The sequence below is a fragment of the Ceratosolen solmsi genome, unplaced genomic scaffold (assembly GCF_000503995.2).
Source record: "Ceratosolen solmsi marchali unplaced genomic scaffold, CerSol_1.0 scaffold31, whole genome shotgun sequence".
NCBI lineage: Eukaryota > Metazoa > Arthropoda > Insecta > Hymenoptera > Agaonidae > Ceratosolen > Ceratosolen solmsi.
Window position 1 is genome coordinate 215,938 of NW_011948432.1, and position 27,548 is coordinate 243,485.

The following is a 27,548-nucleotide window of genomic DNA, read 5'->3' on the forward strand; positions in this document are numbered from 1 at the left end:
GTTGTTCGTCTCAACTTGATTGTCATCCCCGCAGCATTAAATTTTGCAGTAATCACAACTTGGCTTCATCAAATGAAACGGGATTTACGCCAGTGGTACAGGTACTACAGAATCAAGACTCGTGTTTGCTCTCATTAGCTGCACTCCTCAAGAGTAATGCACACTCACTTACAGATTTAGAAATATATACACATACTCTCAAGCAAGTTAGGTAATTTTATATAGATCATATTCTCTAATTTTAATAAATGTATCCAAAGTAATTTCAACGTCACTATTTCTATATTTTTATGTGAGTTACATTCAATCGATGCATAACATATATGTCTATCAATAGTAATATTTATTTATGAAGATCAATAAATTTATTGCAAATTACCATGTAAATTTAAAAAGTCTTTTTTTTACTGTGGAAGAATTACTTCTCTATCCATTTATTTATTATTGAAGGGAGATTAAATGAAAAGTTATTAAACCAAAGATAAGCTTTTAATAATTAATATTGGATATGATACAATTTCACTCGTTTAGAAAGAGTAGTAATGGAGTAGTAATTCAGTTTTGAGTGAGTTAGAGAGTGAACAAACGAATGAGTGAGCTACTGAGGGGGGGGGGAGACAGTGTTGGCATGTGAGAAGTGGGGGAGGGGGGCGTCAATCCTGTAATATGCAATTTGAGGGGACGAAAATTGTTACACTATATGATGGAATAGAATTCGTCCGCGAGTGTCCTCAACCAGCCCAATCAGTATGGCGTATATAGTAAATGTGTATATTTATATATTCAACCAACAAGTTACTGTAATTATTTTTTTCCGAATCCCATGGCATTATTCGTGTAGCATTTTGATAATACTATCATTATAAATTATAGTTAAAATAATCATAATTAAAATTTTGTTTATATATATTGTATTTAACGTACAAGTATTTATTCTACGTGTTATTGTAATAATTATTATTGTATTATAGAATAAAATAAATTTGACCCATAATGCTTTTGTTGACTTTTTTATTGGAAGCTTTTACTCTATAATTGAATTTCCTTGTGAATTTCTTTCTTCGTCAATCATATGGAAATAAACAACAGTTCTTACTATACTCATTTATATACAATTTAAAAATAAGTCAGAAATATTTGTTATAGAAACAATACATTTTGTTAATTATTATTACATTAATTTAGAAAATATATACAATTTAATGGCAATTATTATTTAAATATTTTTTATTAGAGTAGCAATTCACAGTATCAAAGTTTGTAGAGTTTTTATGATACAAATGTTTATGAGATCCGATGAAAACGTATTCTAAGATGCACTTAGAACTTTGAGAATCTAATTTATAAGTTCCATTTTTTATAATTTTCTTATTATGAATTTCGAAACACTTACATGGTTTGGTACAGAGATAAAGATAAAAAGACCAAGAAAAAATATATGTTTACGAAGTTTAAACCCTGACTATGTATTGCAGACAGAATGATATATTTTCATTTATTAGTCTATCTTAAAGTTTATAATTGAATAAGATTTATCAGATTGAATATCAATATAGAAAATAATATTAAAATATGACCTATAACCGTAAACAAGTTATGAATCATAGTGATACTAATATATCCCAATATTAAATATATATTTGTTGATTAAAAATCAAATAATTTTCATAAATCCTTGAACTCTTTACTTCCAGCGTTTTAATTTATAGTTAACTATTTAATACATTTTATATTGCATTTTAACTGATATAAAAAGTCTTCATATGGATCGATGTTGTTTAAGATGATAAGCAAATATATTTATAAAAATTACAATATTTCTATATAAATTTTCAAATACGTTGTCTAATGCATCAATTATTAATCTATTAAATTTTATATAAAAACATTTATTTCTATAAATATAAACAGTCGTTCAAAATTAAAAATAGCAATTTTTCTTCTATTCAGAGGAATGTCTTCATTTCATGCTCGTTTGCCTTATGTAAATATATGAGGTACAATTGATACCTTTATTTATTACAAATAAAATTCATAATTTTTTTTAGAAAAATACATTGTGTTGTATATAATATACTTCATGATAAAAACAGGCTACGAATGAAATTTAGTACATCAGATTCATTGTATCATATAGTTATTGATATTTTGATTTATTACTATAATATTCTAATGAATATTGTATTGATGATTGCCAACGTTCTTTGCTATCCCTTCATTCCTATTCCATATGTATGACTAACCACCTGTAATTTTCAAATATAATTGATTATTCTGTCGATGAGAAACTTTCCTACAAGTTATCATGCACTACTAAAATGGGTACGTTTCAACAACATATGTTTTTTTTTTTTAATAAATCAAGGTTTAAAATATTGTAACGAAATATTTGATTTTTTATTATACAATAAATATTCTACCGAAATTATCATTAGTATCATTTTTCAATGAATCGAAAAAAAATGTTTCGTTTTTCGTTTCTTGACGTATTGTTTATACTGTATAAATTTATTGACAGCTTGTACGTGACAGTCAAAGTTACATATTTTTACATAAGTAAGACTGATTGATGTAGAGTTTATATGAATAATGAAGAAGCTCTTGAGAAAATAAAGGTATAATAATAAACTTTGATGCTTCCGAATTATAATATTCTGATATTATACACGAATATATGCAGAAGAGTTTGAAAATCAAAGAAAATATTACAAATAAAAACTAAAATATGTCAACATATAGATATGAATAATGATATGAAACATGTAAGTTACTAAATATTTAAATTATTCAATATCAGATTTAAATATTTAAAATTTTACCCTATAGAAAGTGTAGTAAGTGGTTAATTAAATAATGTTTAAAATATTAAACCAGAGTTATCAAGTAAATCGAAGAATGCACCCTGTCATAAAACCATAATTAAAACTTAATTAATAACTAATTAACAAAATTAAAAAAATTATCTTTGCATGTTATGTTCTTTTTTTAAAAAAAGATGCTTTTTAGTTTTTATAGAAATTTAATCGTACACATAGGATAATGAAAAATCTATATTTCTTATCTAAGATGGCATCGATCGAAGGAATGAATAGTATAAGGAAAGGATAAATGTGTTGGAAAATTAAATCGAATTGCTCAGTACCTCGATAAAGCTGGAAACTTAGTTGCGTACAAAACGAAGGAATTTATATTAGAATTTCAGTTAATAATTATAATTTTTTCCATTTTAAGCCATAAAATGTACAATATTTTCCTCAAGTAAAATCTTTTTGATAATTGAGAAATTATAAACGCAATTAAACATTGGTTTATTAATTTTATTAAAAGTTTATTTATTTATACAATATATCGTTTTTTTTCAATTTATCGTCTTTATGAAATTCAATATGATTAGAACGCCCTTTAATAGGTGTCAAACGTTATTTATAATTTTTTAGAAGCTTTTTGTTTTATTGCAAAATCAATATCCAATATTATTGAATCCAATATTATTGATGCCAAACATTAATTTATTACACTATTATTTTTTTATTTCAGTTTTAAATATGTAAATGGATTAGGAGTTCAGAATATCGGTTATAAATAACAGAGTACAAATATTGATATAATAGTGGTGTGATGTAAGATGTCATTTTCTTGTCTAAGATGGCACCGAAGTGCAACTTCATACTTAGCATGTGCAGGATATGATGTATCGTCAGTTGGTTTGACGTGCATACGTGTATGAGTGGAACATCAATATAGTCCCAGTCCAAAATTATGCTAAGTTGAGTTGACATGGCAGGGCAAAATGTCTCTAACTCGAATCGACGCTTTTCCTCGAACCGTCGATCAATGTAGATCGACCCTCGAAACTTATCTGATCATTTCTCTCGTGCATCCGACGTTTAGCCATCGTTGTCGCACGTTAAAATAGGGAATGTAGGTTGCGAATCGAAATAGATACAACTCCTAATGTTCGCTTATACCCCTATCACTACTGTTGTATAGTAGGAGGTCGGATAGTGGCGACGTCATATGACGCATCAGTCTAGGTACACATCTCATTTTCCGGAAGATGACCATTAATCAATCATTCCATTATACCATTGGTTAACAAAACTAGAGTACTAATTGTTAATATGTATGATAAGTGATCGTAGCTGACAGTCGACACCGACTGTATTTATTATATTGTTTCACATTATGTGAATAAGAATCCCCTTCGACACACACCATCTGTATTCCACAGACTTACGGAATCCTTACATTGAATGATAATTGAATGTGATTACCTAGTTCGTTAGCTAATAAAATACGTTTGAATTATTTATTCTGACTCCTTATATTTAACATTGGTTTTTTTTCCAATTTTTTTTTTTTTGAAGGGATTGTGAAGACGAACTTGGCAATAGAATAATGCGTTTCTCAGTATGATGTGAAAAATCAAATAATAAAGAATTGTTATTTCTTCTCATATACGCTCTGTTACGTTTATTTAGCTTTAGCTAAATTAGTCCTTTTTCAAGAGCCTCGCTTGATGAATTTTCAGGAAATTTTCAATAAAAAAACTACGTTCTTTAAAATATGGTTTTAATTTGCAATTTATTATTACTAATTTGCTTTTACATTATTTATAATTAGCTTACTTGAAGCACAAGGATAAAACTAGAGCTTTAACTTTTTGTCGATTCATATTAATAAATGTTTAAATTACATTAATAATATAACGAAGTACGCTGGGTCCAGTTCCGAAATACGTTTATTATTATCACATTGGCTTTTGCATGTGTGGCTTTTCCTTGGGGTCTGTACTACCGAAATACCTCTCCTCGGGGTAAACGCTACGAGAATAATGAGGGGCGCTATGAGATTGAAACGGCGAAAGCCGAAGAGCGGAGAAGCCCGAGGACCAGCAATAACGGGAACTTCGTTCGGGCCTCCAAGGATTAGGACACAGTACTGCCTTCGGTAGTCGCCGCAAAGGGACCCTCAACAATATAAACCGCCCCTTGCAGGGCCAACAAAATTATCTTCATTGGAACGCAGTGCTCATCTTGTTATCCCTTCTTCTTAAGACGATGTGCTGATCCGTCAACTACTGAGACGGCCTTGATACTTTATGCCTATCCCTGAACTCTCCTTAATGTCATTGTCCGATAGGCGATGCTTATAGATTTTTTTTCTAGTTCTAGATTAATAGTGAATTTGATATTTTCATACAAGTCTAGTGTATTTTTACCAAAATTTCCATTATAAATATCTTCAAAAAATATTGGAATAACGAAGACATTTGTATTGCAAATATGTATGCTAAAATTCTGTGCTTGTATGAACATTTTGACAATGTAATTTAGACAACACAGTGGATAGTTAATTTAAAAAAAGAAGCCAATAATGCAAAAGATATAGGTGAGAGAATAAATGCTTGGCTGAAAGGGTATATGGAAGAGAAAGAATTGCATAAATGAATGAAAAAAGGAAGATAAAGGATATAAATTGAAGAAAAATATAAGCGGGACGAGGCTGAAAGTAAAGAAATGGCGGTTGACGTTACATTTCAATATTTCAAACTCCTTAGCTTGTACTGCGAGCCCATTTTCTTCGTCAAATGTGTCGTATTTTCGTTTCTTGACTTCTCCCTTCCATCTACTTACAAGGAAAATATTTTTCACGTTTACCTGTTTTCACACACACGCATACATTTTCATATCTGCATAAGTTCACATCTATACGAAAGCGCGTACGATTCCGCAATGCATGTGACAATTGGAGCATACCAATGCTCTTTTCCAACTCGAGATTTCTATAATGGAATGGAACGTCTTCGCAAGTAAACTTGCCAGAGCCTGCATTTTCCGTTATCGCATCTGAAACGAATATGCGACTTGTCATTGCAAACTGTCGTCTTCTTGCTACCATCTTTTTGTCGCTGAACCCGAAGATCCGAGCGAATGGACGGTTCATGATAAACAGTAAAGAAGATGGAGATAGATGAGTTCTCGGCAATGATGAGAATGAAAAATCTCGTGAATGGAAATAATTTTTTTAATAAATGATGAGATGGAAAATTGTATCGAGCAAAAGTAATCGCTAAATAAATCTGTAACAATAAGCACTATTTTATCTCTACAAGTTGTTCCGTAACACACACACATATATATATATATATATATATATATGACTTTTATAAAATTTTATTGATTAATATAATTATTGTTTTGCAGTAATTTTCATAACTTATATAATGGAAATGCTACAATATTTTTTTATAATTCAGTAGATAAAAAATTACTTTGCTTATAATAAATTTTTATTTTCATTAATCGATATCTACATTTTCGTTTAAATAATATCTTATTTGCTTTACATAATACTTTGAAGAAATTTTGTATATAAAAGTTTATTTCAAATAAAGCTATAATGTGAAATGTCACATAATATTTATCGGATTTAGATGTGCAAATTTTAGGTCTCTCGCTTAAATCAGAGTTTTGCAAATACTTCGTTATTTTTTTGTTTTATAATATTCTTTTCTCATGCTTTCTTGCTTCAAAATTGTTTGAAAACAAAATACGCGTATTATATAAGCGTTTGTAATAAAGTTCAAATTGTAAAGTCTGGATTGTTATTCTTCGCAGTTTAAAATATAGTTAAAAAGTTATGAACGACTTCTCCATCAAATTGTAATTTAAAATCGACTGATAAAAATTTTTCAATGATTTTTATTTAATGTATTTAAAATTTCAATACTATTTTTCAAGTAATATTCATTATGATACTTTAGAGATTCATTCGAAAGTTTTAACAAATTTGTAATCTATGGACTTTGTTATATAAATTTTTACTTAAAAAATCATTCTTTACATGGAATGTTTGACACTTTATATGAAACAATATATAAAAAAATTTGCTAAAATAGGATATCCAATTTTATGTAGATTTAGGTGAAACTTTTTAATATTCTATTGCAACCATTTATAACAAAAATGCCCCGAATGATTATTAAAAAATAAAAAAATTTTTATTATAGCTTGTATGACCCAATTTTATCAAAATATTCCCAAAGAATTTTTTGAAGGAAATATTAAAGAAATTAATATTCGTTTTGTTTAACATACAATGCATATTAAAGCATACAAACCGTCTTAAACATATTTTTTAGACATATACGAAAATTACTTTATATGTATTAATTTTGCTCCGTTAAAATAATCATTATAAAATACTTTAACTATGTTCAGTATAATTACAAGTATCCATGCAAATTTTAGTAATAAACTTTTTGAAGTATTTAGATTCATGAGATTAGCATAAACTTTAATTTATTAATCCGCCTAATATTAATCGTTATACTTGAAATTAAAATTAAAAATTTATTTCTTATTCGTTTAATTTCTTTAATATTATTGAAAGTATTCAATATATTTCATAATTTTAAATATTTGATATTTAATAGTATAGAATTTGATTCTTCAAGATTTTACGCTTTAAGAGACATCAGTATATAAATAAGTTAGATTTGAATTCATACATGACAATGCATTTTAATTTCATTATAAACTTGAGTTCAAGCTGAAAGGTTTATTGCCGCTGCTACATATTGCATATTCCATCATTCCTACAATTCGAGTAAAGATATTTCAGTAAGGACCACTTATCTAGAGCTACAGAGTCGTACTCAGTGTAAAAGTGTGTGCAAATGAGGAAATGGATGAGTGATTTAGTGAGTGTATGAGATACACGAGAAAGAGAGGGAGAGAGAGAGAGAGAGAGTGATGGTGAAACTATTTCCATTTAGTCGGAGGCAAAACTATTTGACCTATAAGAAATATCGACAGCAATTACCTCAGCATTACATTACTCAGTAATACCAGATATTACATCAGTCCAGCATGCAATTGACCTTTACAGGATCGGATTCTTGAAGAGGGTAAGCGTATTGGAGAGCCAATGGTATACTGAGGTACACGTCCTATAGAAAACTTGTTTAATTACATTTAGAAAATTACATTGATTGGGAAGGACTTGAAAGGGTAAAACTTCCCTACTTGTGAGTGGGGTGATCATTTAATTTTATTGACCAGGTCATGCTAATCTCGACATTGTTATCTTTGTGGTTAGTTGCCTCAAATATAATGCGTCGATTAATAATACCAACACCCACACAATTGTTCTAAAACTTCATATGCTATAACTATTTAACCACTAGTGATGAAATTTAAGTAGTTTTCTTGTTAACCTACAACCAGTATTTCCAGTTACCTCGATTATAAAATAAGATTAACTGAAATATTCCCTCGCTACTTTGGCTACTTTAAAAAAAAAATTTTTTTTTTTTCATTACAATTAATTCAATATTTTAAAAAACTCCTAAAATATCATAATTATTACACGCCTGAGAATAAAAAAAAAGTATGTTACACATCATTTATTTAATGCAATTTTCACTTGGTATATAAAAATCTCATTTAAAAAATATTAATTCCGTGTATTGCAAAAATAAAATATGCCAATAGTCACAAGATAATCAATAAATGTGAGAATAGTATATAGCATTTTAATATTTAAGTATTTGATTGTTTAACGAATTTTTGACAGCTATAGCCAATACGGCCATATATTTTGAAGTGTCAATTAGAAGTTCTTGTCATCAATCAGAATATATTTTAAATAAAATTCACTCTTGCAAATTGTATTAGGATAGTTAGAATAATTTTTTGAAAATTATCCGAATGAATATGCTTGTGAATTACTGTAAGTGCGCTGACATAGGAATATTCTAATGAAGTATTAATCGAATAGGGTACATGAAATGCAAAAGTTATTCTTACTTTGAGTGCTCAGAATTACCCAGCATAAACAAGGTACTGCTAACTTTAAGGATAAAAGCTACAGGAAGGAATGCGATAATAATCAAAGTAATTATATCCTTTATCAATACCCTATGCTCCTTAAAGTGCGGTATTTTTGCCGTTGATCGATTTGTTGATCCAGATGATTGTCTTTTTCCTTGCCCCTCAGCGAGAAATCAAGTTTGTGTTCATGGGTCGAGTCAAACTTATGCACACATAGATAGTCGCGTACATAAGCAGAAGGAAGACTACAGGGTTATCCTTCTGCTTTCAACTCTGAGAGTCTCACACCACTTAAAGGCCAAGAGAAATAAAATGAGAGACAGAGAAAGAGGAAGAAGAGAAAGCGCCCTAAGAGATAAAGGAGAAAGAGGCGAGCTTTGCATGGAAGGGAAAATCCTTTGGGCAGTGAAGCTTGGATAATCGCGCCCACTTGCCACGAGAGGAGAACCAGTATTATATACGTTTAGGAACGGTGAGATGGAGATGTAGAGAAACGGGAGAGGATCTTCCGGCTCACCTTGTCGCTGCTGCACTTGCAGTCTGCTTATCCACGTGGAAATTATAGCCTCTCTACGAGCAGGACGCGCAACCCATCGAGACTCGAAATCGTTTGGGATGGCAACCAAGCGTGCAGAATATCCCAAGGAAGGTGAAGTCGTTCTTTTCGTCTCTCTCGCCCTCCCTCAACTTTTTTTGTAGAAAGAGATGCTGGCCCTAGTGTCGAACGTATTCCACCCCCATTTTTCGTTTCCCTATCCTACTCTTACTCAGCTTTTCGCCCACACATATACGTAGGTGCGCGATGCGCGCGAGCACACCACACGCATGAACACACTTACTTTCCCTCTATCGTCTGCGCGGATAATTGAATTGAGTATGCCGACTGATTGAAACGGAAACTAAAACTGTCTTTGGGAGTACTCAGCATCGTTTGCTTGATCGCTTTGCGTACTAAAATAGAGCAAGGCACATTCAAAATTAGTCAAAGAATATGACAAATGAGATTATTTCTTTGCAAAGCACTTTTCTCATGAGTACTACAGTTCTAACTTTTCTTTATACGTATTTTTTTACGAAATTATTAGATATACCGTATACACAATTTCGAAATACTTTAGAGAATTAAGAAAGAATTTTAGTTTAAAGTAAATCTTTTGTGAAATTTATGTTGTTAAAGTATGAGACAAATCTTGATAAAAAAATTTTCTATGAATAAACTTATAAAGATATGAAAATATTATAATTTCGTTCATTTATCAATTAATGCATTAGTAATAAATGAATTTGTGTCTTTTCGTCTGTTCTTTAAATATCATAGAAATTAAAATATAATTTTTATCATTATACTTTAAATAATCATGTTGTTTAATATACAATTAGATTTTTTCTACTTCATTGACGGAAGATTTTTTTTTTTTTTTTTTTTTTAAATATAATTGACAGTTATTAAAATTCTAGATTATCGTAAGAATCGATTGAATAGTAAAAGTATATAGATAATACAAAAGCTTATAAAAAGACCTTTTCATGAAGCAAGGAAAAACTTAATTTCTTTACATTTTCAGCTATTTTTTTTTAAGTGTTCAATTCATGAAACTCAAATCATTCCTTGAATATATTTTTCTACAAAAGCGTTAAAAATAAGCTAAACTAAATTTCTAAATAATCTAAGGATAAATTTTATTTTATTCACTATTTATTAAGTTTATTTATTTATTATTTATACAATATTTTAAGTTTAATATATTTTGAATACCTTACCACATTTATTTGCAGAAGGAATTTATTAAAACAATCCAATAGATTAAAAATTGTTTTTGATTTATGAAACAGTAATAAATAATCTAGATAAATTAATAAATTTCTCTAATGTTACTGGTTCTATTTAAATTAGAATGTTTTTCCTATATGAATATATTAGATATACATTGTATAGTTTTTACTATATCTGAATTATCATAAACAATAACAAATATTGTATACAAATAGTTATAAGCAGTGAAAAAGACTAACCTCTGTGCCTATTGGTTTGCTTGTCGAACATCAGCATGGCATCTTCAATCTGTATAAAAACAGTGAAATCATCAGATTACTAAAAATATAACTATTATCAAATTTCATTTAAATAATAGATATTGCATTGATTATATATTTTAAATCATGATTAAATATTCAATATCTAATAGAGATATCCTAAGAATGTTTTTAATTATATGTAGGAATACAAAGTGTAACGGTTACTGTGTGAAATAAATATTTTTAATTTCTTTGGAATTATAAATAATTTTGAAGATAAGAAATCATAAAGCAATGACTGCATTGATTTATTTCATCCTTTAAAAAATTCCACTTTTTACTCTCATTTTCGTTATCAATAATAATATATAAGTGGTTGTCTATTTTTTATTTAGCGCTGTACAACTTTTCATGATACTTGCAAGATACATGAAGTCATGAATACACTTTGTAGAGATAAACTTTAAAAAATAAAAAGGATATCTTCAAGGAAGTAAGTAACCTTGTTTTAATGTTCGTATTATCGTGTCGAAGGAAAACTTGTAAAATGGGCACATTAAATGCACTGCAGGGTAATTAATAATTTGTAATTATTATATGTATTTTCATTTTTGTCCTAAATATTCATTCATGCTTGGTACCACTTGATAGACATCGAGAATCCCTAACATTTAATCTAGTCGATTTTTCACGTCTGTTGTTTCATTTTTGTATTTACTTTGTAGATAATTAAAAAAAAAAATTATTTTATTGTAATCCGAAAATATAATTGTAATAATTCGTATAACATATAAAATATAAAAAAACAATTAGGATATAAACTATGTTTTATATTCAACGTCGGTGAAATTAAACCGATAAATTTGATAAGTTATCGACTATTTTGCAATGAGGTTTTATTATTTATTAACTTATATCAAATTATAACTTGATCTACAGAATAGATTTAACATTTACCATTGTAAATGTGTATTACGTTGTAAACATAAAAAATTTAAAAACTATAATTATTATTATTGAAATAAACAACATACAGTATTGAAATTCATAATAATAAATACAAGAAATGGAAAGTAAAAATTGCAACATTCTACAGCATTTGAAATTCGTAGTGTATAATTTAATGAAAAAAAAGCATTTGATATTTAATTTCATTGTGTCATTTATATTTGATAATAAATTAAGTTCAATTGTTTCATAATAATAGCAATGGCAGTAATATTTTTTCTAATTATTAGCAAAATACAACTAAAATTACAATAATTATAAGATGCACCAAAGTGTTTTTGATTGCTAAATAAATAACACACAAAATTTCAATTCGCACGAGGAAAATGTCAGTGAATAATAACTTGTGATCTCAACTCAATTTCTTGATACATTGATGTACAGATAAATGCATTTAGAAACAAGATAAGGCAGTGAGTTCTAGTCACTATAGCAAATGAGATACAATTAATGAACAATAACTTTCACAAACTAAATTCTAATGTAAATGTAATATCATAAGGAAATAATCCTTAATTATAAAAAATGTTTAATAAAAGATATGATACTAAAGTAATGACAATAAAAGAAAATTATTTCGACAAACTCTTACAGATTAAAAGATAACCTAAATTTATACATTATATTAGGAAAAGAATAAAATCTGAAAATTATCATTTTAAATGCATGTAAATTATGATGAATTTTTATAAAGTAATTTTGTTCTAATCGATCATCCTTATAACGTGATGGGTAATATAAGTATAGCTATGCCTGTTTTCATATTATATAAAAACAATAGATTTATCAATTTTTAAATAACAAGATATAATCCACATAGCACATAGAATGAAACACAGCGTGTAATAATTATAAAGATAAAGATTCTCCCATAAAACATAAAGTAATTTACAACACGAGCTATTTCATCAGCTCACTATTATTTATTCATACCTTAGACCTCTTCTCCCTTATATCTAACTTGCAGTTAAATCAAAGTCTGCGTAGTTTATTTGATCTGAGCTTATCTTACGAGCATATGCTCGTGGATTCAAATGATGTCGTAAACAGATGAAGATATGAGACAAGCCAAGCTATAGCTCGCTTTGCAATAAAATAGACTGCGGAGAGTAAAGAGAAATATAAAGGGGTGACTGATATGTGCAATTCCGTCGATAACAGTTTCAACATCTATCTCCAGTACTATAAACAACGCGTATTATGTAATTAGATAATGTGAACCAATCAGAATTGCAAAGATATTATTGTAGACATATTCATGAATAAAATAGGAATGCTAATTCTTAATGAATTATTTAATAATTTTCTTCTATTTAAGTGGTTTTTTTTTTTACTTAATGAAAATAAGATAATAGTGCCACATTTTTCTTAATATTTCATGTAATTTCACTTTTATTTTTATTATCTTTCCTTCGCTTAATTTTCTAGATTCCTTTTTATTCGTATTACTTTGCTTCTTCTTCTTCTTCTTCTTCTTCTTCTTCTTTTTCTTCTTCGTCAATGATTTTTATCAGAATGAACGGTAACATTTTAAATTTTATTCTAGAAAAAGAGAAAATGCAGAACATAAGCGAGGAAAGTAAGGTAAGCAGACGAAAGGAACAAAATAGCCCGAGATATTTCGCTAGTATTTCTTTAGCTTTTGTTTGTAGAAATTTTAGACCCTCTTGCGAATATATTCACAAGGGAACAATGAATGTTCAGCTGGTTCAAAGTCGCGCCGTAGGTATAGCGAAGCGTATATCTTATTACAAGTTCGATTTCCAACGCCTTATAGCTCTCCATGGAACTGGACGCTAGATTGCTTCTGCCTTACCGACCTCAATGTTTCGATCACTATGGGGTCAACATACCTTCATCTACTAGTCATACACACACGTATGTGCGCATTTTAAATCGGATTCTCGTATTATGAAGATATATTTCTACATTACTTCAAATCTAATATCGTAATAATCGTTAATTATTAATAAACTACATATAATAAATAATATGATGATTACATTAAATCTATGTAATGGGAATAAAATTTTTTTCAACTCTAACTTATTTTCGAAATTGTTTATTTTTTAACATAGCTGGAGTGAACATTCTGTGACTTATTAGAAATGATCAGCAAGTTAGAGAGGAAAATTTATGGCGGTTTTGCATATCAAAGTGTGTGAGGGAGAATGGAATCGATGACTGTGGACCCATGATTATTCAAGCGAATAAGACTAACCTTAGACAGGTCATGAAAGTCATACTTGTTACTAAAAGATCATTTTAAAAGAAATATACAATTACATATCTTCATTGATTTACAAAAGTTAATAAATGTCCGGTCTCTTCAAGAAATTATTTGAAAAAATATATATATATGTATGTGTGCGTGTGTGCGCGCGAGCGTGTGTGTGTGTGTTCGTGCGCGTGTGTTTGTGTGTTTGTGTGTGTTTCTGTGTGTGTGTGCGTATAAAGATCGAGGGTATATGATGCTTATTATATATATCATTGCAGATACAAAATTCTATTGTATCTACAATCGATATGCTTAATTTAAATGCCGTGGACATTTATTTCTAATAAGATAATATTAATATTAAAATTCGATCAAATGATTATTAGGGAAATATTTATATTGACATTCAACCTATCGGTATTATAATAAATATATATTTAATTTAACGAGTGGCTCAAATTCATATTTGAAAGCATGTTAAATTAAAACATCATTGCAAGATCATAAGTTTATAGAAAAGTAGACGCACAATTGATAACAAAATCATTCTATTATATATTCAATTCATGTATTTGAAAATTTAATTGGGGAAGCTAAATTTGTGTCCACAATAACCCCTTTACAGTATTATTTAATTGTTTACATATCGATTGCAAACGCAATGTTAATAAGATTTTATCAGCAAGCTGTAAATGGAAATTATAAAGGCAGCTTATTAATAAAAGAATTATTTTCTCCTCCACCTACTTTTGTGCCTACTAATTTTCTTTCACCTTCTCGCCAGTTTTATGTTTCTCTTTTATCCAGTATTCATTGTTATGGTTCCTTAATTGGATGCAAATGTACAGAGTTAATCTATTGAATTTAAGCTTTGCAAATACAGAGGAGTGTAGTGATTTACTTTATATATGCTTACGGCTAATCTACAAGGACTTAGCTGTCGAAAGAAAAAGTTTTAGAAAAAGAAAAAGAAAAAGACATAAACTTTAACTTGCAATAGTACATAATATTAATTCTATAAGGCGATATATAATAAAATTTTTTATTTATTTAGTTATTCAAATTACTTGTATAGTTTCGTAATTTTTATGTGCCTTTCGCAGAAAGAATTTGTCCTTTCACGAACTAATTGTTAGTTCGTGATCCTTCGTTACAAAATTTCAAATAAATTTTTATATGAAATCAGAATACTTTTCAATATTATCAACATATAATAGTATAAATAATATAATATAATATATTATAATAAAATAATAATATAATATAATACAAATTGGAAGTTATACATCGCAATTTTAATAAATTACTTTTAAAATGTAAATCGTACGTATTTATGTTATTGTATTTGTAGAAACGAAACGTATTAAGGGTAGGGATATATCTGAAAAATTACAAAGTAGTTATAGTATTCTTGGATATAATAAATTTTGACAACATTTTAAAATAACATTAACAATTATATAAAAAAAATATACGAACTTCAATATAAATTAATAAAAATTGAAATTATTTTTGAATATTATTTGTGAATAAGAATTTCCAAATATGTTTGCATAATAATTTTGTGTTTGTATTGATCGCATAATCGACCGATGTATCTGTATAGAAGATTTAAAGTTATGTAGATTCAAAAACAACTTAAAAGACTCAAGTTTTGTTACAAGTATCGCTTCTTTTTTTCAGAAGCCTAGAAAGATTGACGAGTCGCATAAAATCCTGGTATACGAAGCAACCTCAGATAACGCTATACCGGATGTTCATACAGCGAAGCTCGTGGATAAGAATATCGCAAGTGGTTCGAAACTTGCAAGCGCCAAGAGATTCGCTCTTGTCGCGTTCATTCGAGATACTGGATTTGCAAAATCTTCTTTATGACCTGGTGTTACCGTACCCCTCCTCAACACCTTCCGATGTTTGCCACCAGGCTACTTGAGCCACGTAAATGTAATATGGAAAGTGTTCGGTTTTACGGGCGATACTTTGCCCAGAAAAACGCTTAAACAGGTCGTCGATATATCTGACAATTGTCTCCTATTATTTTAGAATCCAAGGGCTTAATAGATTTTCATCTTTTTCCTTCGTATTTCGTATAATGTCCAACATGCGTTAAACGTTTGTTCATCGAATTTAATAATCGATAATTAGTCGTCGGAGAGTAACATAATTCACAAGATCTTATTATAAAATATGATTTATTTATCTATTATATATAAAATGTGTTACTAAAAAATTATTCTTAAAATTTATTATACAGATGAAAATAATTAATCTGTAATTGGAAGTAATACATTTCTCACGCATTTCATATGGACCACTTAAAAATTAAAATAAATTTTTATATGTTTGTACATAAAAGGTAACAAGCGATAAAATCATCATCACGATATCTAACTATTTATCGCAATGTATATCGGTCATTTATTAGATATATAAAATATCTTGTTCTTTTTACAATTCCATATTACGTTTATTAACTTCCCATGCTGCATAGTACAAACATAGTGTATATTTTTTAATCATACTTGGATTTCTCTCTCTCTCTCTCTCTCTCTCTCTCTCTCTCACTCTCTCGCTCGCTCGCTCTAACAACTCTGGTAGAGCATTTTTCTTGTTGTCCTGTCCAACTGAATTTGAAATTGATTGTTACTATAACACTTTATTACATGAAAAATATTAATATACGCTATTATATTTTTAATGAGTTGTTTTTTATGTATTTTAGCTAGATATTTGTTTATAAAGTAGTTTAATATAAACGTTAAAAAGTTTGAGTGATAGGAGATATTTATTACATTAGTACCAGTATGCCAATGAATTATATTATTACCTACTAATAACAGAAATCGATAATAGCGAGCATGGACTACATTATTTTCCAATATTTCCTTATCAGACAATTATTTGGTTATTTATTAATCAAGTTATTCGATGAAATTTTTAATAAATTGTTTAATGTTGCATTTTTATATATAAAATTTATATCTTTTGAATAATTTTGAGCAATAAAATAAAATAAATAAATAAATAAATAAATTAACCTAATTTATCCTAATTTATGACGCTATGATAAAGTGAATTTAAAAATTGATTAATAATTGCTAAATACACTGAAATTAATAATGATTATAGAAAATTATTATAGTGATTAAGAGAGATTTTAGATTTTCCGTTCAAATAAGGAAATAGAAGATAAAAATCCGCCAAAAAAATAATTTTACAGGAAAATTTTTTGTATTAAATGATATTATTATAATTGATTTGTTTACATACCTATGAATATTTATATTTACCATAACTTTTGAACACATATTTGTCTATGTCTTTTATGCCTATGGTTACCTGTACTTATTATTTTGTATTTAGTTTATATTTTACCATTCTTCATTATTACTAAAATAATGAAAAAAATAAAATAAAATAAAATTCTTATGAATAATATTTATTGCTATTAGCATGGAAATATATTGAATTTAATTGCGTTATAAAGTAAATTTGATGTATAATAAATTGGTTTGGAAAAAAAGTTTACATTCTCAATTGTCTATAATAATACCGTGGTTGATGCAATATATATATATATATATTTCTCATTTTCAGACTCTGAACATTAGCAATCTCAACAATAAAATTATTATTTTGATAGATCATCAATAACATTAAGAGCACCGGATTAGATATTTTAAGTAAGGGATAAATAAATTTTTTTATTTTAAAACTGATTGAGCCAATGTAATAACTATATGTAAACTTGAGTTGTTGTAAGAAATGAGATTTGTTAAGGCAATGTCGTCATTCTTTGCGATAGAGATTCCAAGATAGAGCTCGATAATGCCAGGGTATGATTGGCCACATTCATCTGTTCCGTAGACGGCTGAAACTAACAGGTGCCCTCAGTTAGGGGGCTGCTTTCTAACTCTTAGGGGCTTCTTAATACTATTATTTCTCTTCCTAGCAATGAGGCCATTCTCCATCCAACGATCTGCTCTTACTTTACATACTTAAAGATTTGAATTATTTTGTGTTACCGTTGACAACTTTTTAAAAAGGACCATAATATCGAATAAAGTAACTCATTTACGTACATATACTCATGCACGTTCACGCACATACGATAAAGTTTCAAAAATACCAATCATGTTACTTATTAGTTAATCTTATGAATAATTTTTATGAATTAATGATTCAATTTTTTTGGACCAACGTTTCGATGTGCGCTTGTGATAATGAAGTATTTTTAAATGTTTTTAAATACATCTATTTATCCGATTTAGTAAAATCTTCAAATGTGATCCATTCTTCACGTTTCTTTCACGTGATCCATTATTTACTACCAAACGCCATTATTTGCTGTAAATTACTTTTGTACTAATTCTTATTGATTAATTATGACGTAAAAAAAGTAACAGTGCAGATAATAATAATTTTACAAATATAATAATTTAACAAATAATTTCATTGTTTATCAATTTTGCTTCCATTTAATTCCACGTATGTTATAGTAAATAAACACATACGATTAAATATCGAAATAAAGAGTAAAAAAGATGCTTTCATTAGAGCATTATACGACATAAAGAAAGTTCATACCTGTTCATATTTGTACTTTGTAAGTAATGAAGAATTAAATTGTGAATAATGTATTGAGCATTCCCTACATATTTATTTATAAAAGAATTCCTCATGCGTAAATAATTTTTAATGTTTTTATAATATCACATGAAAAAGAGTTCCATTAAACTACTGATCTTCTAAATGATTTTACAAATAAAATGAAGGTATTTTCTAAAGACGCAATATGGAAATCTTGTAACTTTTTCAGTACCTTGAATGTGAATGCAATCAATCTGATTTATTCACAATGAGGGGACACGAATTCTATTTTTCTATTCGTACTAGCTTAATACTTTATTCAGTGCATGCCAACCTTGTTTCCACCGATCTCGTGAAAGGATAATTATGTCCCTTCTCGAAGTCACGAATATAGGATTCATTCATGAACTATTCAGCTTGTGATTGTACCGTATGTTGGAGTACTTGTACTAAGTAAAGACCATTACACTAAAAGTAATCTTGCATTGAAAATTTCTATTTATATCCGCCACATCCATCTAATATAAACATCTCATTTTCTCATTTTCTTTCACTCGACATATACTTATACGTTTTATTCACTTATAATTGTACGAGCGCATTCATTTGCCGTTTAAATTTACATAAAAAATTGTATGTCATAATCAATAATAACGCTCTCAATTTTCTCGCATGTATGATTAACTGTAATTACTTATAAACGATGCTAGTAATGAGGAGTACTTTCTTTGTCTACCGTACCAGTAATCATACATATTTTTTATTTAACATTAAATGCACCATTCCATTTAACAGACTATATTAATGGAATAATTTAGAATTATAATAAAGTCTTTCTGATGTAAATAAAATGTTAATATAATTTTATTACATATTTCCGTTGCTAATTTTGCCTATAAATCATATAAATGAAAAAAAAATTTTAATTAAATTAAAATTTCAACTTTATTATGTCCTCTATGTTTATTATGTACTTTGTTCCATAAAAATTGGTGCAGGGAAACTGAATTAATATTAATAGAACAAAAAAAGAAAAAAAAATATATATATATATGTATAATCAAATATATATTTTTATTATTTAGTATTTACTAATTGAAAATTATAAACATTTAAAATAATAAATGTACAATTAGGTAGAAAAAATAAAATATTCCACCTCGTAAAAATTTCTGTGACTATTTGCAATCTTTATTGATTTACTATTTTTAACTAAAATTGTTATATCTAGTATTTGTTTCAAAGAAATATTTCAATGATGAACACACAATAATTTACTGCCATTTCAGATCATTTCTTAAAATACACATTACGCAATAGTAATTTATGACAATTAAGTTGAATTTGTATTTATAAAAGATAAATCACATATTTCATAATGTAAAAATCATACATGTCATTACAAAATATGTTTTATTTTCGATTCGCGTTTTAAATTTCTTTTTCATATGAAAATTTATATATTTTTCTTAAAATCATTAGCTCTATATAAATTTCTTGATCTATTTCAACTTTGCCACATATCACACTAATAAACTGCGTGTATTCCCAAACAATCCGTTTGCGCTTTTTATTTTCATCACAGTATTAATTTGGTGAATTTTACTTTTTAAAGTTTTATCATATTTTTTTTTTTTACTACATTCAAGCTATAATTTTAAATCGCTTCTTTAGAATATTTTTAATTATTATACGTTCGTTGGATAATTTTAATCTTTAAACTTTAAACGATGTAATCTTTATACTACTATCTGCAAACTTCATTACCGCTTGAATTGGTTTATAAATTTCTTTCGACAAATTCAAAATCCATATTATTTTTATTTTCTACAATTTGACTCCCTCCTGATTTCAATTTCCAAAAAAATTTATACACGATCTTTGTATAATATATATATTTTTATACGCTACTATGGAAGAAATTTCATAAAACTTTTTATATTAGAATTCTAAATAATTTTCTTATTTTACAATTTATTTTGATTTATCAGTAAGATACTATTGAATCATAATTTTCCTTCATAACGATATAAAGGGATAAATCTATATGTTTTTTCATAGAATACGGCGTAGTCGAAAATAATTTGAAAACTTATGTGACGTATATAAATATGAAACTTATTAATGGCAATATGGTTATCACTTTTAGAATTACGCTAATCCTTTGATAGGCTTTTGATTTATATTTGATTATAATAACTCTTTGTCATTCGAACGAATGTATTATATGTAAATATACTTTATAAGTATCGAAGATATACAGTAGAATAGATATAAAAAATATATTTTCTAAATTTTTCTTGATCATCTATTTATAATTTTATTTTGTATTGAAAAAATTTGTCTAAGGATCGTTGGTTAGTGATTCCTTACAATATTTCATTTTTATATTGCATCAGCTAATACATAACTGTAATATTTGTATTTCCATTTTGCCGATTTTTACCAAATCAACTTATTTAGAGTATCATATATTTAGGTTAATATTCTTTTTCTCGGAATAATTTCTCCTATTTGGTATCGAAACTGTTCCCATTTCATATATTTAGTTTGTATGAATAATTTTTTACCTTATTAATTGTTTACATTTCTCTTCTTCATTCTGTTGTGCTCCCTTCAATATTTATACTTTATTATAATGTTAATTTTGAATATACAATTATCACTATCAGAATAAGGATTCAGGTGATATTAGAAACTTGATCCTAAAAAAAATTTATATACTGCATGTGATGTTATTGATATTTATGTTAATTGAAAGTAATTTTTAATTAATTGATTTTACCATATTTATATATTTCTATTCAATTGAAATCGAATACTTACTTCAATTATATTATAATTCTATATAAATATTTATAAATGTTTATACATGTTTGACTAATTTGTTAGTATTTCTAAATTCTATTTAGAAAAATAAATTAAAAATTAAAATTTATATAAATATTAATTAAATTAAATCAAATAAATGTTAAAAATATGGATAAAAACACAATAACATTGTTATGCTTTATGAACATTAATTTTTTTTTAAATTTATTATTTATTAATTATTTCAAATAAAAAGTCTAAAAATGCGAATGTAAGTCAACCGCATATTTCATCATTTGTAAAGCTAGAACTAGTAACATATGCAAAAAGACATAAATAATAAATCTCGCAAAATTGACGTAAATAACTTGTAAAATCTTATTCCAGTTTAGAATATAAACAGTTATCAAATATTGAAACCAGTGAATTACAAACAAAAACATGTTCGTTCATAGACTGAGATCATGTCATTTATGTGAATATAGTCGATAAAGATAAATCTAAATATGAAGAATCGTATTTTTTTAATTTAAATTCTGACAACATGGTGTTCGAAAAAATATCTTTACATCTTATGATAGAAATACTCTATTTTATGATATTAATAGTATTCAAATTGTATATTATATTTGTGTAAAAAATAAATGACGTTTTAGCATTTTTGAAAAATTTTATTAATAATCATTTCTTCTATTAGACAACTGAGAATCCACCTATTCATGAGAATCTGAAAACTATTTCTCATTCAAGAATGTTGAAACTTTGGTATTACTTTTTACTCTTATACTTTTTTACAGGGTTATATATATATATATATACATAAATATATATTTGTCAATTACAAAATCTTATATTTCTGTTAGGCTTTATAATATTTTTTTTTGATTGACAGTGAAGAGTTTATAAAACTTTCTCCTATGTTTTGTAAATACTGAGTTGCGAGATTCTTTCTTCAAACGAATTATATGCATAAAGTTTACCTGTGTTAAGTATTTTTAATACAAACTTATAATAATTTCTATAATGTCCTTAAATAGATAAATATGTTTAAATAAAATAAAAAATTTAAATAAAAAATAAATATTATCAGGAGTAAAATGAAGATTGCTTGAAAATTGCTTGAATTGGTGAGGTTGCCTGTAAAAAAGTTTTTTTTCAATCGACTTGATTTCTGAAATATGTATATAATAACTACGTATTCTTATTTACTTTTGTTTTAAATATATATATATATATATATATATATTTATTATTTTATTATACTTGTTATTTTGTAATAATTATTTACTATGAAAATGATATCGAATTCAAAATTTAATAAAAAAAAGAGATGATGATTTATTTAATTAATATAAGCTATTTATATATGTATATATATATACATATATAACGTTACATTCATAAATAGTTTAAAATTCAATTATTCTTGATAGTACCCTCAAAATAATTTTGATTATATGAAAATCTTAAATATTATACATATATATCTATTTTTAATGATTTGAATAACAATTTTTGAACAAATAATTCATTGTTTCATGCTTTAGTTATATTAATAATTTTTACAATTAGTATTATATAATAATAAAAAACAAGATATGTGGCATTTCATATGTTCATTATTCAATACATATAAATATTTGAGTGGTAATAGTCAAACGTATAATTAGTATAACTTAATATGTCACATTGAAGTGAAATTTACTTCAACCAAAAAAAGAAACACTAAGAAAATATATTAACAAGACAATATTATTAATGACTCTTATATTTGCATTTTAGTTATATTATTGTAATTTGATGAAATGAACATTTCATTTATGAATAAATATATAATCGTAAAATTTTAATATATAGCAGTACATAAAACGATGTTGTATTAATAAATAAAAAATAAGTATTAATCATCTGTGGTGGTCAATAAATAAAAATATAATAATACAAATAAATATACATGGACTTGAACTTTGTTAATTTCTATATAGTTAGACTATTTTTATTGTATTGTAGAGACTTACTTTCGAAGAAATATCAATTATTGAAGGTTTTCTTAATATTATTTTCCTTGATGTAAAATTCCAGAATTTAACTCTATTATACTTATGAAAAGGTTTTTAAGCAGCTTCTTCTGATATTATCTTTATTTATATAAATAATTAATATTTAAAATAGAAAATTATAAATTTATAAATGCATAAATAGGAACAATTAAATAGTTGAGTAATATGAAACTCAAATGGTTGAAAAGATTTTTTGTAATTAAATGATTAAATAAAAATTCTAATATTATTTCCTGAAAATGTTATATGATATATAGTCACATTCAATTACTAAAAAAGTAATTATCTCTAATAATAATTAAATATAATGTCAATAAGGTAAGTTTAGTTTCTGATATAGTTTAATAAAAATAATTATGAATATTTATTTTTAAAATCGATCAGAGTTCTATATGTAATGGCATATATTAAATATTTTAAATTAAAAGCAATTACAGTAATTGGATTCCATTTCCTTTTATAATAAATTGAATATGCCTCATTTACTTTCCGTATCAGTTTTGATTATAAATGATTGAAAATGTTACTTTAAAATATTATATATTTATAAGGTATATTTCAGTGTATTTAAGTAAATTTAATACCAAAATTATATGTATATCACTTGAGAACTATATATATTTTTACAAACATAATTAAAATAGTTAAACTAATTGTAGACATTTTATAAACTAATGTAAACATTTTGTAAATAAGTTTTTTCAATAAATTATAGTGTCAAAGATTTTTAACTGTTTTATCATGAAATATATTTATTAAAATTTTTATGATTTTGATTTAATGTAACAAAATATAATGCAATAGTAGATTGAAGAAAGTTGCTATAAAAGTGTGTATACACATAATAATGCATGAATTGCACAATAATATTCTAGATACTCAGTTTATTATTAAGTGGTACTTGGTAAGCTAAATTGGCGATCAAAATTTATGGTAATATGAGATTGCATTTACTTCTCGCTCGAGCTTTATTTTGTTTTTGAGTACTTTACTATTACACACATTCATGCTATATTAAAAAAATTTGACCTCGATTACGAATAAGCTATTTTCTCTCTTCGATATTTTTACAGTTAATGCGCTAAATATTTGTGATACTTGAGTATTTTAAATATACAGCTGAATAATTTCAATAATTCAAAGTATAATGTATTACTGTTAATACAACTAAATAATTGTATTACACACTAATTCATCTATTCGTATATATATATATATATATATCACAATTCATTATTCTTACTCAAAAATTCATCCGAGAAATCGATATAGCATCGACTACTAATAATAATAGTAAAAATATTAATCCTGGCGTTAGTAATTATGAAGTATTTAAAAAAAACTTCTATATTCATGATTTCAGATTAATGTATGTATTGTATATGTAGTTGTTGGAAGCTTAAAAAAAGTAATTTTTATATGTAAAGATTTGTGTCACATTTTATTCACTGTAATTTTCGAATTTAATGCATTCGTTTTAAAGTTGATTAATTGCAGATCCACTTCATTTTTAACGCATGAGAGTAATAAAATGTTACCACTATCACTGAGATTATATTATAATATGCTTCAAGTATGTGAAAAGCTGTGACTGTCTCTAAGTGCTATTATCAAAAATGTATTTGTTCTTCTATGTGCAATGCACATGAATTAAGGCTTCATTGTTTAATTGTAACCAATTACCTTTAGTATTTTCGTATATTTCAATGAAATTCACTCATTTTAATGAATTTTACTAATAAACTTCATTTTTAGTGAAACTTCATCCGTATTCATATGTATCTATGCTCAACTACGAGATTCTAACAATGATTAAATAGTTTTACTTATTAATAAAATTTATTATTAATAACTTACTGTTTTTATTATAATATTTTAATAATTAATGTTTACTTTTAGTTTTAATCAAATTAATTTTCTATTTGCTGGCAATTCAATTCAGCGATAAAAACAATTTTGACTTTTGGAAAAATTATTGCGTATTGTAAAGAAACAAATTAAATTGTAAATTACACGATAATGCATTTATTTATACAATTATATACCTAATAAAATTGTATTTTTGTATTGGTAGATAATATGATTTTGTCTTTCTTTTTAAACTTAAGAAAGAAGTTTAGGAGGGAGCTAAGTTATACAAAGCTTTTAAGAATCGTTATTATATTATTCACACTTTTACATTTACACAAAAAATTAAGTTTTTTACGTAACTATTTGTAAATAGGTAAAATAACGTTGATTTGAAATGCGCGTGGTTTATACTATATAAATTAGAATTAAAATTATTCTTAATAATATAGTTTATAATAGACACTTAAAACATTATTATTGCATAAAATCTTGACAGTATAGTAAGAGGAATCACCAAAGTCATCGGCAAGAGGGGAAAGCTCAAGATTCAACCGAACTTTGTAAAAACCAAACATCTTTAAAATTAAACAAAAAATATATCTTAAGTGAAGCTATATCTCATTATTATCCAGGGAAAAGTGGTAAGAAAATAATTATCGAGGCTAGAATAGTTGAACGATATTTTATGTTCGCGATTTATATACGTTTTTCTGTAAATCTCATGCTGCGCTACTCAATTTTACGTAATATATGGTCCAATGATTTCGTAAATAATTTCGTAAATTTCGTAAATTTAAACTTAATGATATTATTTTAATACTATAGATTAATATTTTACTCTATAATTATAGACAATTTTTTCGAAACCAAGTAACACAAAATTATTTTTGAATGTATATAAATAGTATGTATAGAAGTGTATAAGGAAAGAAAAGTTTATTGTTTTTTAACTAACAATTTTGAATATTTCCACAAGTATGGAAAATAATTTTTCTATTGATATTTCATTACATAAAATTTATAAATAGCTTATAGTTCCATAAAATAATGTATATATCTTTTTTTTAATTTTTTCTGTTCATAGGTTCTATAATACAAGTAATGTAAAAAGTTAAAAAGTTCATACAATAACCCCTTAAGGGTCTCTTCCTCGTCGACTCTTCCTTAGATTTTGATTAATTCAATCGTCCCGTGGGTATTTTGTAATCCTCTCTAAGGAACGCAAGAAGCTTTGTACTTACCTCGATGCTCAGCATAGTGTCTCAATGATGCACACATACTAAATTTGATCTCATTCATATATAGATATACACGAAACCTTTAGTGGTGGCGTGTTAAAGGAATTATAGGATTTAAAATGTAATAAAATATATTTTGTTAAAACTTTTTACTTGTTTATTATTATTGATTGAATAATGTAAATAACTGTTGTAATAACTAATGTATGTAACCATATATATTCTATTATTTACGTTATAAATAAAAAGTAAAAATTAAACTTGATTGTGATTTATTATAGATAGATATGAATTTCAAGAGATATCTATTCAATGCTCAAGATTATTACATTGTAGCGATGAATTTTAATAATTAATTTACAGATAAATATAAAAAATAATTTAAAATTTAATTTAATACATGATTATTTACTTTTAATTCTATTAAAATAGGAAAACAAGATAATAAATTATTTTTTATGACATTCCGCTGCATATAAAAATTCTTTCATTCGAATAAACTACGAATTACACAGAATTTATAATCATATATCTTAAAGATAGAATGGATAGAACGAAAATTTCTTACAATCGATGTATTAAGGCTTGTTGTAAAATCTGTGTAAATCATGAACTACAGTCATCGAAATTTACATTGACTTATACTACTTGAAAAAAGACATCCTTGCAATAATATTGCGAATAGACGCAAAAACCCACATTGCGAGGTAAAGTGGTAAAGCAGCACCCGTATTTTCTTGACACCTGTGGCATCGAACTACTCTATTTGCCTCTCTCTCTTTCGTTTTTCTCATCACTTTTTATTTTATTTATGGAAAATAGTGGTACCAGAGGGATTTGCAGGATGTATACATCAGAGAAAACGAGTAAGAAAAATGGAGTTCGAAAGGGGTGAAAGAGTTATCCGCGTCTGAGAAAA

The 27,548-nt window shown here is 26.4% G+C and overlaps 1 protein-coding gene across 1 annotated transcript in view; it reads right to left on the reverse strand.

The window, feature by feature from the left end:
- Rbp6 (RNA-binding protein 6) overlaps positions 1–27,548 on the reverse strand; it is a 177,370-nt gene that overhangs the window by 92,823 nt on the left and 56,999 nt on the right. The window contains exon 3 of the mRNA XM_011502163.1: positions 10,851–10,899. Within this exon, the coding sequence (XP_011500465.1) occupies positions 10,851–10,899 (49 nt within the window). The remainder of the gene's footprint in view (positions 1–10,850; positions 10,900–27,548) is intronic.